This window comes from Narcine bancroftii, chromosome 9, assembly GCF_036971445.1.
Source record: "Narcine bancroftii isolate sNarBan1 chromosome 9, sNarBan1.hap1, whole genome shotgun sequence".
NCBI classification, from domain to species: Eukaryota; Metazoa; Chordata; class Chondrichthyes; order Torpediniformes; family Narcinidae; genus Narcine; species Narcine bancroftii.
Genome location: NC_091477.1, coordinates 71,361,916 through 71,374,589, shown reverse-complemented (window position 1 = coordinate 71,374,589; position 12,674 = coordinate 71,361,916). Strand labels below are relative to the sequence as shown.

At 38.4% G+C, this 12,674-nt stretch overlaps 1 protein-coding gene across 5 annotated transcripts in view; it reads left to right on the top strand.

Moving 5' to 3' along the window:
• sap130b (Sin3A-associated protein b) overlaps positions 1 to 12,674 on the top strand; it is an 89,154-nt gene that overhangs the window by 36,008 nt on the left and 40,472 nt on the right. For all 5 annotated transcript variants that reach the window (XM_069896407.1, XM_069896405.1, XM_069896403.1 and 2 more), the window contains 2 exons: positions 2,014 to 2,319; positions 4,978 to 5,149. In XM_069896407.1, coding sequence (XP_069752508.1) covers positions 2,014 to 2,319; positions 4,978 to 5,149 — 478 coding nt within the window. The remainder of the gene's footprint in view (positions 1 to 2,013; positions 2,320 to 4,977; positions 5,150 to 12,674) is intronic.

Here is a 12,674-nt window from a genome sequence, read left to right as displayed (position 1 = left end):
AACTCTTAATTTCAGGTCTTTGGACGCTCTGTCATTGAGTATATTTGGGCTCCTCCGAAGACTACATGAACGGAAATACAGAGGCTACACTTCAAAATGCAAAGGTGGTATGCTTTGGAACTTGGGAAGTTCTTGACGTCTCCACACTTTGCTCTTGCCATCACTCTGATACAGGTTAATCTTGGTCTCATCTGTCCACAAGACCCTTTTCCAGAATTCTGCAGGCTCTTTTAAATACATCTTGGCAAACTGTAATTTGGCTGTCCTTTCTGTAGCTTGGCATTTCGCAGTGTAGCCTCTGTATTTCTGTTCATGAAGTCTTCTGAGGACAGCAGTCATTGACATATCCACACCTGCCCCATGAAGAATCTTTCTGATCTGTTGGACATACATTTGGGGATTTTTCTTCATTATGATGAGAATTCTTCTGTCATCAGCTGTGGAGGTTTTCCTTGGAATACAAGTCCCATTGCGATTACTGAGCTTACCAGTACGCTCTTTTTTTCTCAGTGATGCTCCAAACTGTTGATTTTAGTTATCTTTAGGCTTGGGCAATGTCTCTTACTGTTTTGTTCTTGTTTTACAGCCTCATAACGGCTTATTTTACTTTCATTGGCACAACTCTAGTCCTCATGTTGAAAAATGGCAACTACAGACTCCAAAGGTGATCAAAAGCTTCAAAGCAAACCTAGCTCTCTTATACCTGCACCAATGAAGCAATTAAACATAGCTGAGTACTTACAAACACCTGTGAAGCCAAATGTCCCAAACATTATGATGTCCTGAAATGAGGGGACTATGTAAAGAAAAAAGTGCTGTAATTTCTACATGGTCAAACCAAAATATATGCAAATACTCTTGAATAAAATCTGGAATGTGCACTTCAATTAAATGTGAATTGTTTGATTATAAATGTTAAACTGTGCAAATAAAGGAAAAAAGTGCCTTTGTCCCAAACATTATGGAAAGCACTGTTTTACCCATTATCATAGATATCAGCCATAATCATGGTCAATAATGATGCATATATTTCAGAATAGTTGGTGTGGGTAAGTTACTGGACTAACATCCAAGGGCTTGGATCTTGGGGCAGGAGATGGAATCCTACCAGGAGAATTGAAATTCAAGTAATTAAATAAAACTGGAATCTAAGATATTGGATTATTTTTCTATGAAACAAAGCAATCTGGTCTATTCACATATTTCAGGAAACAAAATGTACTGTTCTCATATGGTTTGGTCTGTGTGTGACTCCTGCTGGAAAAAAAACTGGCTGCCTTGAACTTGGTCTCTTCTCCGAGGATATAAGCTGTTCAGTTAATGGGTGATAAATGCTGTAAACAAACTTAAAAATTAAGAATTAGGAAAAAATGTTACCCACCCAGAATGTAGTGGAACTGTCTTCCTGAACGTCAGAAAATCCTTGCTGCTTTCAATGAATTTGCAGGTTCGATCTATGTAATTGCATTAACAAGGGTCAAGACCAAGGGTATGTTTGGGTTTGATAGGTAGTATTTGCAACATGATTGGATAACCACCCGTGCTGTGAATGTCTAATTCCTTGTTTGGCTCTGATTTGTTTGGACAAGTTAAGTCTGTGGGCCTGTTTCCATGTGTAAGACTCAACAATTCACTGAAGTTGTAGTGTGGTGATGTTGGCAGAACATTGACTGAAAGTTGAGAATAATACTTGCTCTATTTCAAACTTTAAAAATGATTGAATCATTTCACTGCCCATAATTTCACAAGAATCATTCTTCTTCCAGGCTACAGGAGGAGGGACAAGTTACTTTTATTATTTTATAAAGCAAACAACATGTACTTTAGCTAGTTTTGCAGAACTTGTGGGGAATAAACTTGGGTTTTGGACTAAATTGGATGTTTCTTTCAAGCAGCTAGCGAGGATATGTTGCCCAAATTAGCTCTTTCTTTGAGGTAAAGTTTGTAATCCTATAACTAATTTAAAATAGCAAATCCACTTTAAAAAGAATTCATGTCCAATCTCTCTCTCAGTTTCAGCACAAGCACCGAGCTCTGTTTCTGCAGCAGCGATTGCAGCTCAGGCGGGTGTGGGCGTGGCTTCCACTGTCCATTTGAACCCTATGCAGCTGATGACTGTGGATACCACCCACACACGTCACATACAGGGGCTCCAGCCAGCATCACTCACTGCCCAGGGGCTACAACCTACTTCAATTGGCCCCCAAGGAATTCAGCCAGCTCCACTTGGGGCTCAGGGGATTCAATCAACAACTATTGGCACCCAAGCTTTGCAGCCTGCATCACTCAGCCAACAGACGGCAGAGAACAAATCACCAGGTAATGGGGCAAACACATTTTGAAACCTGAAGGGGGGGGGTGGGTTAATTTGATAGGGAGTATTTGCAACATGATTGGATAACCACCCGTGCTGTGAATGTCTAATTCCTTGTTGGCCTCTGTTTTGTTTGGACAAGTTAAGTCTGTGGGCCTGTTTCCATGTGTAAGACTCAACAGTTCACTGAAGTTGTAGTGTGGCGATGTTGGCAGGAGAACATTGACTGAAAGTTGAGTTTGCTTCTGCCATATCTGCACTTCTAGCAAGAAGACACCCTGGTGAAACAGTTGTGGCTGCATTCTTGAAATCTTAGTCCATGTTATTATATCTAGCTCACAGATTGTGATGAGGTTGTAAGTACAGAGAGGTAGGTTCACATACCAAAGGCTTTAAAGCTACATTCAAGATTGTGAGTTTCTTAAATGGAGATAGAGAAGATAGAAGTCTGGAAGTTGTAAATTATTAAGTACTTCCTGAGTAGACCTTGGCGAGAGCCACATCTAATCCTGGGCACCAGACTTTCAGAAGGAGCTCGGCACCAAAAAGCTTTATGAGAATGGTTTTGGGGTAAGATACTTCGATCATGCGAAGGGACAAAAGAAACTCTGGTTGTTCCACTTGGAACAAATGCGATTTCAGAGGTCTTAATTCTTTTCTGAAGGATTTGGTTTGTTCAGTGAGGGAAGATGTTTTGTTTGATGGATGATTAGTTAATGAAATACGCAGATTGAAGATAATTGGTGAAAGATCCTAGGGAGTTGATTTGTTTTTGTTTTAGTTACTTTTTGTTTGGAAGAATGTAGGATTAGATCTTCCAAGGGAGTTTGGCATGCAGACCCAGAAAATATCCTGGGCTCGTAATGAAAATGCAGAATGAGAATAATTGGTTAGACTTTTTGATTTTCCTAATTTATTATTTGGCTTGATGCAGCTGTGACGTCCATTGGGATTTTAATAGAGCAATTTAAGTGCAAGTTGCTGATTCAAAGAACTAAAGGAAAAAGATTGAATGTCTTCCTGAGTGACTTTTTGATTCTTTTAATTTGTACTTTTATAGTATATTCATCCCAGATATTTGAGTTTATAGTTGGTAGACTAAGGACATATTGTAGCTCAATTCTGTAATCCTAGTGTTGTAATTTTGCTTGACAGTTAATGAGATAAAGATAGTCACAGGGCTCTAATGATCAGGAGATTATTTTGAAATTATATAATTTATTAAAATGTCTTATGTTGGTTCTTGGGAGGGTAATCAAACAAAATGTAACACATAGCCAGTCTTTCATGTCTTGTAAAAGGGGTAGGTTTTCAGGGAGGCCTGAAGAAATGCTTGAACTGGAGCCCAAGAAATTTGAAGGTGCAGATGACAAAGATGGGTTCTCAGACAAGAATTGGAGGGAGGTTGAATAGAGTTAAGGAGGAGTGAAACCACAAAGATTTTGTAAACATGTGAGAATTTCAAAGTGGTGGCATTCATAGACTGTATGGATCCAAAGGGATGATGGGGGACAGAGGATTTTTAGGTAACTAGAAAATTGGAGGCTAATTGGAAGAGCATTGCGAAGTAACTAAAGCATGGATGACTTGTCAGGGAAGATGAGGCAGCAAGAGGCACAAGTGGTGGTCTGGAGGTGAAGTTGGTGGTTGAAAGGAGGACGTGGATCTGGTTGAAGTCAAAAAGGACACCAGTCATTTGGCCTGCGACGGGTTAGGAAATGAAATTGTCACCAAGCTGGTGATATTTGTGGTGGGTATGAAGATAAGCCTTGGTCTGTACAGTGTTTAATTGGAAGGAATTTGTGTTTATTGAAGTTTGGATAATTGAATGAGTACATAAGTCTGGCATAGAGGTTGTGGGTGGAATAAAATGAGGCAGTGAGGTATAGCATTATTGTTAGTATATTTGTGGAACATGTTATTAATCAGTACTGTCAGGAAAATGTGAATTCTAATCCCATCCAAAAACTTTGCACTTCATTTTTAACAATGGGACTGAGGTCCAATCTCTTGAAATGAGAAACTAAACCAGAGACCCATCTGTTTTCTCATCCCATTATGTGTTTTAGAGAAGAACAGGGAAGTTCTCTCTCATGACTTGACCAAGTTTATCTCCATTTACTCAATATTACGAGTTTTATTGGCTACAATAATAACTATATTTTAAAGTGTTTCGTTGGTATAGATTGGTTTAGAATAGCTAAATCGAAATGAATGTCTACTTTTCTGCCTCAGGAAGATATGCCAAGAGGCAACAGATGGATGAGTGGAGAGTGGATCCTGATCTCCTCGATCAGTTACATTATTCACTGGTTCCCTACATCACCCACAACATGGGCATCCCAATTTATGAAGTGGTCAGGGTTGGGAATAAGAAATGGACCTTCCTGTAACAAAAACATTAAGCTAGATATTAGTAGACTTTAAGTCATTGCTGGTAGCACAGTGGTAAACTTTAGTGCTTAAGTGTTGAGAAACCTTGGAGCTTCACCTTTTAGTTTGCCTCTGGGCCATTCTGTTAAATGTTACATCTTTGAAATTTGCTTGGTGCCAGCTGATTACTGTAAGTTGAGTACTCTCATCCATTCCGTCTATGACCATGAATATGTGAATCCATAAGGGGCATCATCTTCGTATTGCTAACCGTTGCCTATTTTCAGCAGTGGTGCTGACAGATGGAGCTACCATCGTCGCCAATCCCATTAGCACGTTCAGTGCAACCCCTGCTGTCACTACCGTGATTCAGACCCACTCTCAGAGCAGCAGTACGACCGCTCCAGCACAGGGATCTTCCCCACGACCCAGCATTCTCCGGAAGAAACCTGCCTCCGAGGGGTAAGAGCACTTAACAGCTGTTTGACTTTGATCCCAATAATAGTGAAAGACAAACTCCGAAAATACCTTTCAGTTGCTTGGCGTCTGGTGAAACCTGTCGAATCACATTAACAGATCTCCTTGAGTTCATCAGATCTATACTTTTGTTTCAGAAGGAGAACTGATATGAAGGAGAAATAAACCTCATAATTCAACCAGTCTGTGGCAAAGGTTAGCTTTCACAGGATTGCAGTCTGAGCATTTCAACCTGCTCTGTCCCGAGTTGACCATTTAATCTCAGTTTGGTTTTATTTTCTTTCCAACCAACTCCCACCACCACATGACCACAAAGTCCCCTCATCCCCCCAAATTGTACTCAGTTACACAGCGGGAGTATTTGCCATGGTCATTTGACCCATCAACCAGAGGTCTTTAGAATGTGAGAGGAAATTCATACAGTTGCAGGGAGAACATGCAAACTCCACCTGGAGAACACTGGAGGTGTTTGAGTCTTGATCTGCAGCTCTCTGAGGCAGCAGTTCCTTAGTTGAGCCATTGTTCCACTTTCTTGTGCTTGCTTGTATAGCAAATGATTCGGGATATCCAATGCACATCTGAAATCACTGAATAGCAGTGACTTCTATATTCAAAAGCAATAAATAGGCCTTTTCCTGGCCAAAACCAAATTTCATATTGTCACAGGAGATTGTTCAAGGTGATGTTATTGTTTTAAAAGGATTTTTATCTGTGTATAAGTGATGGCATATTTGATTTGATGAATGTACACTTGATTCAAGATTCCTTTATTGTAATAGTACAGAACATTTAATATTACACAAAATTGCTGTCTGCTTGCCTAAAGGGAGACAAAGAGTCGCCCTTGCAGGAAGAAAGAAGTATGTATAAAATAAAAATGGTGGAAACAACCAGCAGGGGAAAAAAAGGGATTCACAATCTTGTTCTGTTTGTAGAGTTATACAGAGTGGAAACAGGCCCTTCAGCCCATTTTACACTGACCAAGATATCTCACCCTCATGAGTCCCACATGCCTGTGTTTTTGGGCAAAACCACCCGTGCACTCCAAGAAGCAAATCCCCAGCCTGCTCAACCTCTCCCTGTAGCTCAGGTTCCCGTGTCCTGACAACATCTTCGTAAATCATCTCTGCTCCAGAGCTTGACAATATATTTTTTGCAGTTCACTGAGCAAAACTGAACACCATACTCTAAATGGGATCTTGCCAATGCCCAGTTAAACTGCAACATGATCTCCCAACTTCTGTGCTCAGTACTCTGACTGTTGAAGGCCAATGTGCCTTCAATGTGCCTTTATGACCACCCTATATACCTGTGACATAACGTTTAAGGTACTGTGTACCTGTGCTCCTAGGTCCCTCTGCTCTAAACACTCCCCAGATCCTTACCCTTCACTGTTAGATCTCCCAAAATGCAACCTCACATTTCCTTGTATTAAATTCCTTCAACCTTTCCTCTGTCGCCGGAGTCACGTGATGGAGTAGTGGCCGGTCGGGGAACTCCAGCCCTCTCCGGAAAAGTTTAAAAAAAACACAGAAAACACAAAGGCACAAACACAAAAATTAAAACAAAGTAAAAATAAAGGTGAGAAGAAAATGGCAGCGAAGAGAGAAAAGTCGAAAACAACGGGAAGAAGAGAAGATGAAAGAACGTCGGAAGAAGAAGGTGAAGGCCTGCTGTGGAGAGAGAAGCCCGCTCCCTCAGGTCAGTCGAAGTCCCGAGCTCGGGACTACAAAAATGGCTCGCGGAGCCAAGCGATGCGCAAGACGAAAAAAACACTGATGGGAGGGGGGACCAGCTGAGGAGTCGATCTCCACAGCTGAGAATGACAGCCACAGCACAGCAGCAAGAAGAGAACATAGAAAACAACGAGAACAAGAAAGAAGAGAATAAAAAGAAATCAAGGAAACAACAGATGACCAACCCAGAGGAAGAAGAAGAAGAACACAGAAATGAAAGAAGAAGGGAAAGGCAAGACAATGGATATATTTTTTTAAAGAATATATGGAATCAGTAAAAGAATGGCAATCACAAGAATTTAGTGAAATAAAAAGAAGAATTAAAAGTACAGAAGAAAAAGTGAATAGATTAGAGATGGTCATGTCAGATAGGAAAAAGAGTGGACAAGGTGGAAGAACGAGAAACAGCTGTAGAAATGGAAGTCTTCTTTGGCTTGGCTTCGCGGACGAAGATTTATGGAGGGGGTAAAAAGTCCACGTCAGCTGCAGGCTCGTTTGTGGCTGACCAGTCCGATGCGGGACAGGCAGACACGATTGCAGCGGTTGCAAGGGAAAATTGGTTGGTTGGGGTTGGGTGTTGGGTTTTTCCTCCTTTGCCTTTTGTCAGTGAGGTGGGCTCTGCGGTCTTCTTCAAAGGAGGCTGCTGCCCGCCAAACTGTGAGGCGCCAAGATGCACGGTTTGAGGCGTTATCAGCCCACTGGCGGTGGTCAATGTGGCAGGCACCAAGAGATTTCTTTAGGCAGTCCTTGTACCTTTTCTTTGGTGCACCTCTGTCACGGTGGCCAGTGGAGAGCTCGCCATATAATACGATCTTGGGAAGGCGATGGTCCTCCATTCTGGAGACGTGACCCATCCAGCGCAGCTGGATCTTCAGCAGCGTGGACTCGATGCTGTCGACCTCTGCCATCTCGAGTACCTCGACGTTAGGGGTGTGAGCGCTCCAATGGATGTTGAGGATGGAGCGGAGACAACGCTGGTGGAAGCGTTCTAGGAGCCGTAGGTGGTGCCGGTAGAGGACCTCTACCAGAAATGGAAGTAGAGGACTTAAAAAAGCAATTAGAAGAATCTAATAAAAAAGTTAAAGAGACACAAGAGCTGTTAGCTCAGAAGATAGATATAATGGAAAATTATAATAGAAGAAATAATATAAAGATAGTGGGCCTTAAGGAAGATGAAGAAGGCAAGAAAATGAGAGAATTTATAAAAGATTGGATCCCCAGGGTCCTAGGAAGACCAGAATTACAGGAAGAAATGGAAGTAGAAAGGGCACATAGAACATTAACCCCTAAACCACAGCCACAACAAAAACCAAGATCCATTTTAGTAAAATTCCAAAGATATACAACGAGAGAAAATATATTGGAGAAAGCAATGAAGAAAATAAGAGAAGACAAAAAGCCACTGGAATAAAGGTAAAAAAAAAATTTTCTATCCAGACATAAGTTTTGAACTCCTGAAGAAGAGAAAGGAGTTTAATACAGCAAAAGCGATCCTATGGAAAAAAGGATATAAATTTATGCTAAAGTACCCAGCGGTACTTAAAATAGTTATTCCAGGGCAGCAAAACAGACTATTCTCGGATCCGGAGGAAGCACGAAAAATTGCAGAACAACTACAAAACAGGCAGAGAGATGAAGACATGTAACGAGAGCAAAAATGACCACGAACTATATGTATGTGTGTATATGGGTATATATATATATATATATATATATGTGTGTATGTATATATGTGTGTACATGAGTGTATGCGTATTTAAAGGAAAATATATAGAGTATAGATAAGAATTAATAAGGGAAAGAAAGGGAAGTAAGGAGGGAATTAAGAGAGTGACATTTGTTGTATATGAAAATTAGAATCTTTTCTGGGGGGGGGCTGAGTGGGGAGGAGTTACGATCACTGTGAAATCAGTGGACGCTTGCGAGTGAATTCGCAAATCCAAATGGAGAGGGGAGATGTGGTTGCCCGACAAGGGATAAAGGGCAACTCAGGAAGGGGAGGGGATAGTGGGGTTAAAGAAATTTTAGATAGGAGAATAAGGGAAATGTTTGATGTTTTAGAAATGTTGTCTTATAAAATGTTCAAAACAAGAAAGCTGAAATGGATAAGAAGGAAAGGTGATGATGAGGAAACGGAAAGGAAAGATAAACAAAGTATGAAATGGCTATGTTGAACTATATGACTTTATATATTAACGGAATACATAACCAAATCAAAAGGAAGAAACTGCTAAATTTACTGAAAAAAGAAAATATTGATACAGCATTCGTGCAAGAAACACACTTAACTGAAATGGAGCACAAGAAATTAAAGAGAGATTGGATAGGACATGTAACAGCAGCGTCATATAATTCAAAAGCTAGAGGAGTAGCTATATTAATCAGTAAAAATGTACCAATTAAAATAGAAGAGGAAATAATAGATCCAGCAGGGAGATATGTAATGATAAAATGTCAGATATAATCGGAGTTTTGGAATTTACTCAATGTACATTCACCTAACGAAAAAGATCAAAAATTTATGCAAGATATTTTTTTGAAGATAGCAGACACGCAAGGGAACATACTAATAGGAGGGGATTTCCACCTTAATTTGGATTCAAACATGGACAAAACTGGGAAAAAAATTAACAGAAAGAACAAAGTAACCAAATTTATAATTAAATCGATGCAAGAAATGCAACTTTTGGATATGTGGAGGAAACAACACCCAAAGGAAAAGGAATATTCATATTATTCGGGTAGACATAAAACATACTCAAGAATAGACCTATTCCTGTTATCAGCTCGCATGCAAGACAGAGTTAGAAAAACAGAATATAAAGCTAGAATATTATCGGACCACTCACCCCTGATATTGACAATAGAGTTAGAGGACATCCCTCCAAGAATGTATAGATGGAGATTAAACTCCATGCTACTTAAAAGGCAGGATTTTAGAGAATTAATTGAAAGACAAATTAAAATGTACTTTGAAATAAATACGGAATCAGTGAAAGTTAAGTTTATACTATGGGACGCAATGAAAGCGTTCATCAGAGGGCAAATAATAAGTTATGTAACCAAGATGAAGAAGGACTACAATCAGGAAACAGAGCAGTTGGAAAGGGAAATAGCAAATATAGAAAAAGAATTAGCAATGAAGGAAGACACAACTAAAAGAAGAGAATTGGCAGATAAAAAAAATAAAATATGAAACACTACAAACATATAAGGTGGAGAAGAACATAATGAAGACAAAACAGAAATATTATGAACTAGGAGAAAAAACGCACAAAATTCTAGCATGGCAGCTTAAGACGAAACAAACTAAGAGAATGGTATTGGCATCAAGGAAAAAAGACAAACAAATCACATATAATCCAACGGAGATTAATGAAAACTTCAGAGAATTCTACGAACAATTATACCAAACTGAAAATGAAGGGAAAGAAGACAAAATAGATGAATTTTTAACTAAAATTGAACTACCAAAATTACAAATAGAGGAACAAAATAAATTAACAGAACCATTTGAAATAGTAGAAATACAAGAGATAATTTAAAAAACTACTGAATAATAAAACACCAGGAGAGGATGGATTCCCAATAGAATTCTATAAAACATTTAAAGATTTATTAATTCCTCCCCTCCTGGAAGTAATCAACCAGATTGATAAAACACAAAGCTTACCAGATTCATGCAAAACAGCAATAATTACAGTAATACCAAAGACAGGGAAAGATCCACTCGCACCAGCGTCATATAGACCAATATCTTTACTTAACACAGATTATAAGATAATAGCTAAACTATTAGGAAACAGATTAGCCGACTATGTACCAAAAATAGTAAATCTACATCAAACTGGATTTATTAAAAAAAGACGCACAACAGACAATATTTGTAAATTTATTAACTTAATTCATGCAGTAGAAGGAAATAAAGCTCCAACAGTAGCGGTGGCCTTAGACGCAGAGAAGGCCTTTGATAGAGTAGAATGGAATTATTTATTCAAAGTACTACAAAAATTCAGTTTACCAGAGAAATATATTAATTGGATTAAAGCATTATATAAGGGGCCATTGGCGAAAGTGACAGTAAATGGATATATATCAAAACAATTTAAATTAAGCAGATCAACAAGGCAGGGATGCCCACTATCGCCCTTATTGTTCGCGTTAGCCATAGAACCACTAGCAGAACTGATAAGAACAGAAAATAAAATAAAAGGGATAAAAATAAAAGACAAGGAATATAAAATCAGTTTATTTGCAGATGTCGTTATAGTATACTTAACAGAACCAGAAATATCAATAAAAGAATTACATAGGAAATTGAAGGAATATGGAGAAGTGTCGGGATACAAGATTAACGCAAATAAAAGTGAAGCAATGCCAATGAATAATGCGGATTTCTCAAAATTTAAGAAAGAATCACCATTCAGATGGCAAATGCAAGCAATACGATGCCTAGGTATACAAATAAATAAAAACCTCGGCCATCTATATAAACTCAATTATTATCCACTAATGAAAAAATTACAGGACGACTTAGAGCATTGGAAAGACTTACCATTAACACTAATAGGAAGGATAAACTGTATTAAAATGAACATTTTCCCAAGGATACAATACCTATTTCAGGCATTGCCAATACACTTGACGGAGAAATTCTTCAAGGAGTTCAAGAAAATAATAAGGAAATTTTTATGGAAAGGGGGGAAACCGAGGATAGCACTAGATAAATTAACAGAATGGTATAAACAAGGAGGCTCTCAACTGCCAAACTTTAAAAATTATTATAGAGCCGCACAATTAAGATACCTATCAGATTTTTATCAAACAAGGGAAAAGCCAGATTGGACTAGATTAGAACTAGATAAAATAGGGGAGAAGATACCCGAACATATATTATATAAATGGGATGAAAAATTGGTACAACGTAGGAATTCTCCAGTATTACATTATCTGCTCAATATTTGGAATAAGATTCATGTAGAAAGGAATAAAACAAATTACCAACTACCAAAACTAATACTGACGCAAAATCAGCTAATCCCTTTTACAATAGATAACCTTTCCTTTAGAGAATGGGAGAAAAAAGGGATCAAAAGAATAGAAAATTGCTTTTCAGGAAATAAATTATTATCCTTTGAACAAATGAAGGATAAATATAATATAACTCACGATACAGTGTTGGCATACTACCAACTGAAATCCTACCTGAAGGACAAATTGGGAAGCAGTCTGAGGTTACCAGAGGGAAGTAATTTTGAATATGTGATTACAGACACAATGATAATCAGAAAATTTATAACAAACATGTTTTTTAAACTGCAAGAAAAGGAGAACAAGGAAACAAATGGTAAAACTAAACAAAAATGGGAACAAGATCTAAACATAAAGATAAAGAAGGAAACATGGGAGAAGTTATGCTCAGGAACTATGAGAAATACAATAAATACGAGGTTACGTATGATACAATAGAACTGGATACACAGGCTATATATTACACCTCAAAAGTTAAATAAATGGGACCCAACAGTATCTGACAGATGTTTTCGCTGTCAAAAGGAAATGGGAACAACAATTCATGCAATCTGGACATGTGAGAAAGTGAAAAGATTTTGGGAAGATCTAAACCAGATATTAAATAAAATCACAAAAAGCAATATACCAAAAAACCCAGAGATCTTCCTCCTAAGTAACATAAAAAACAAAGAATTTGGACTTGATTTGGATGTTGCACAAAAAAGATTTGTTAGGATAGCCCTAGCTGTAGCAAAAAAATG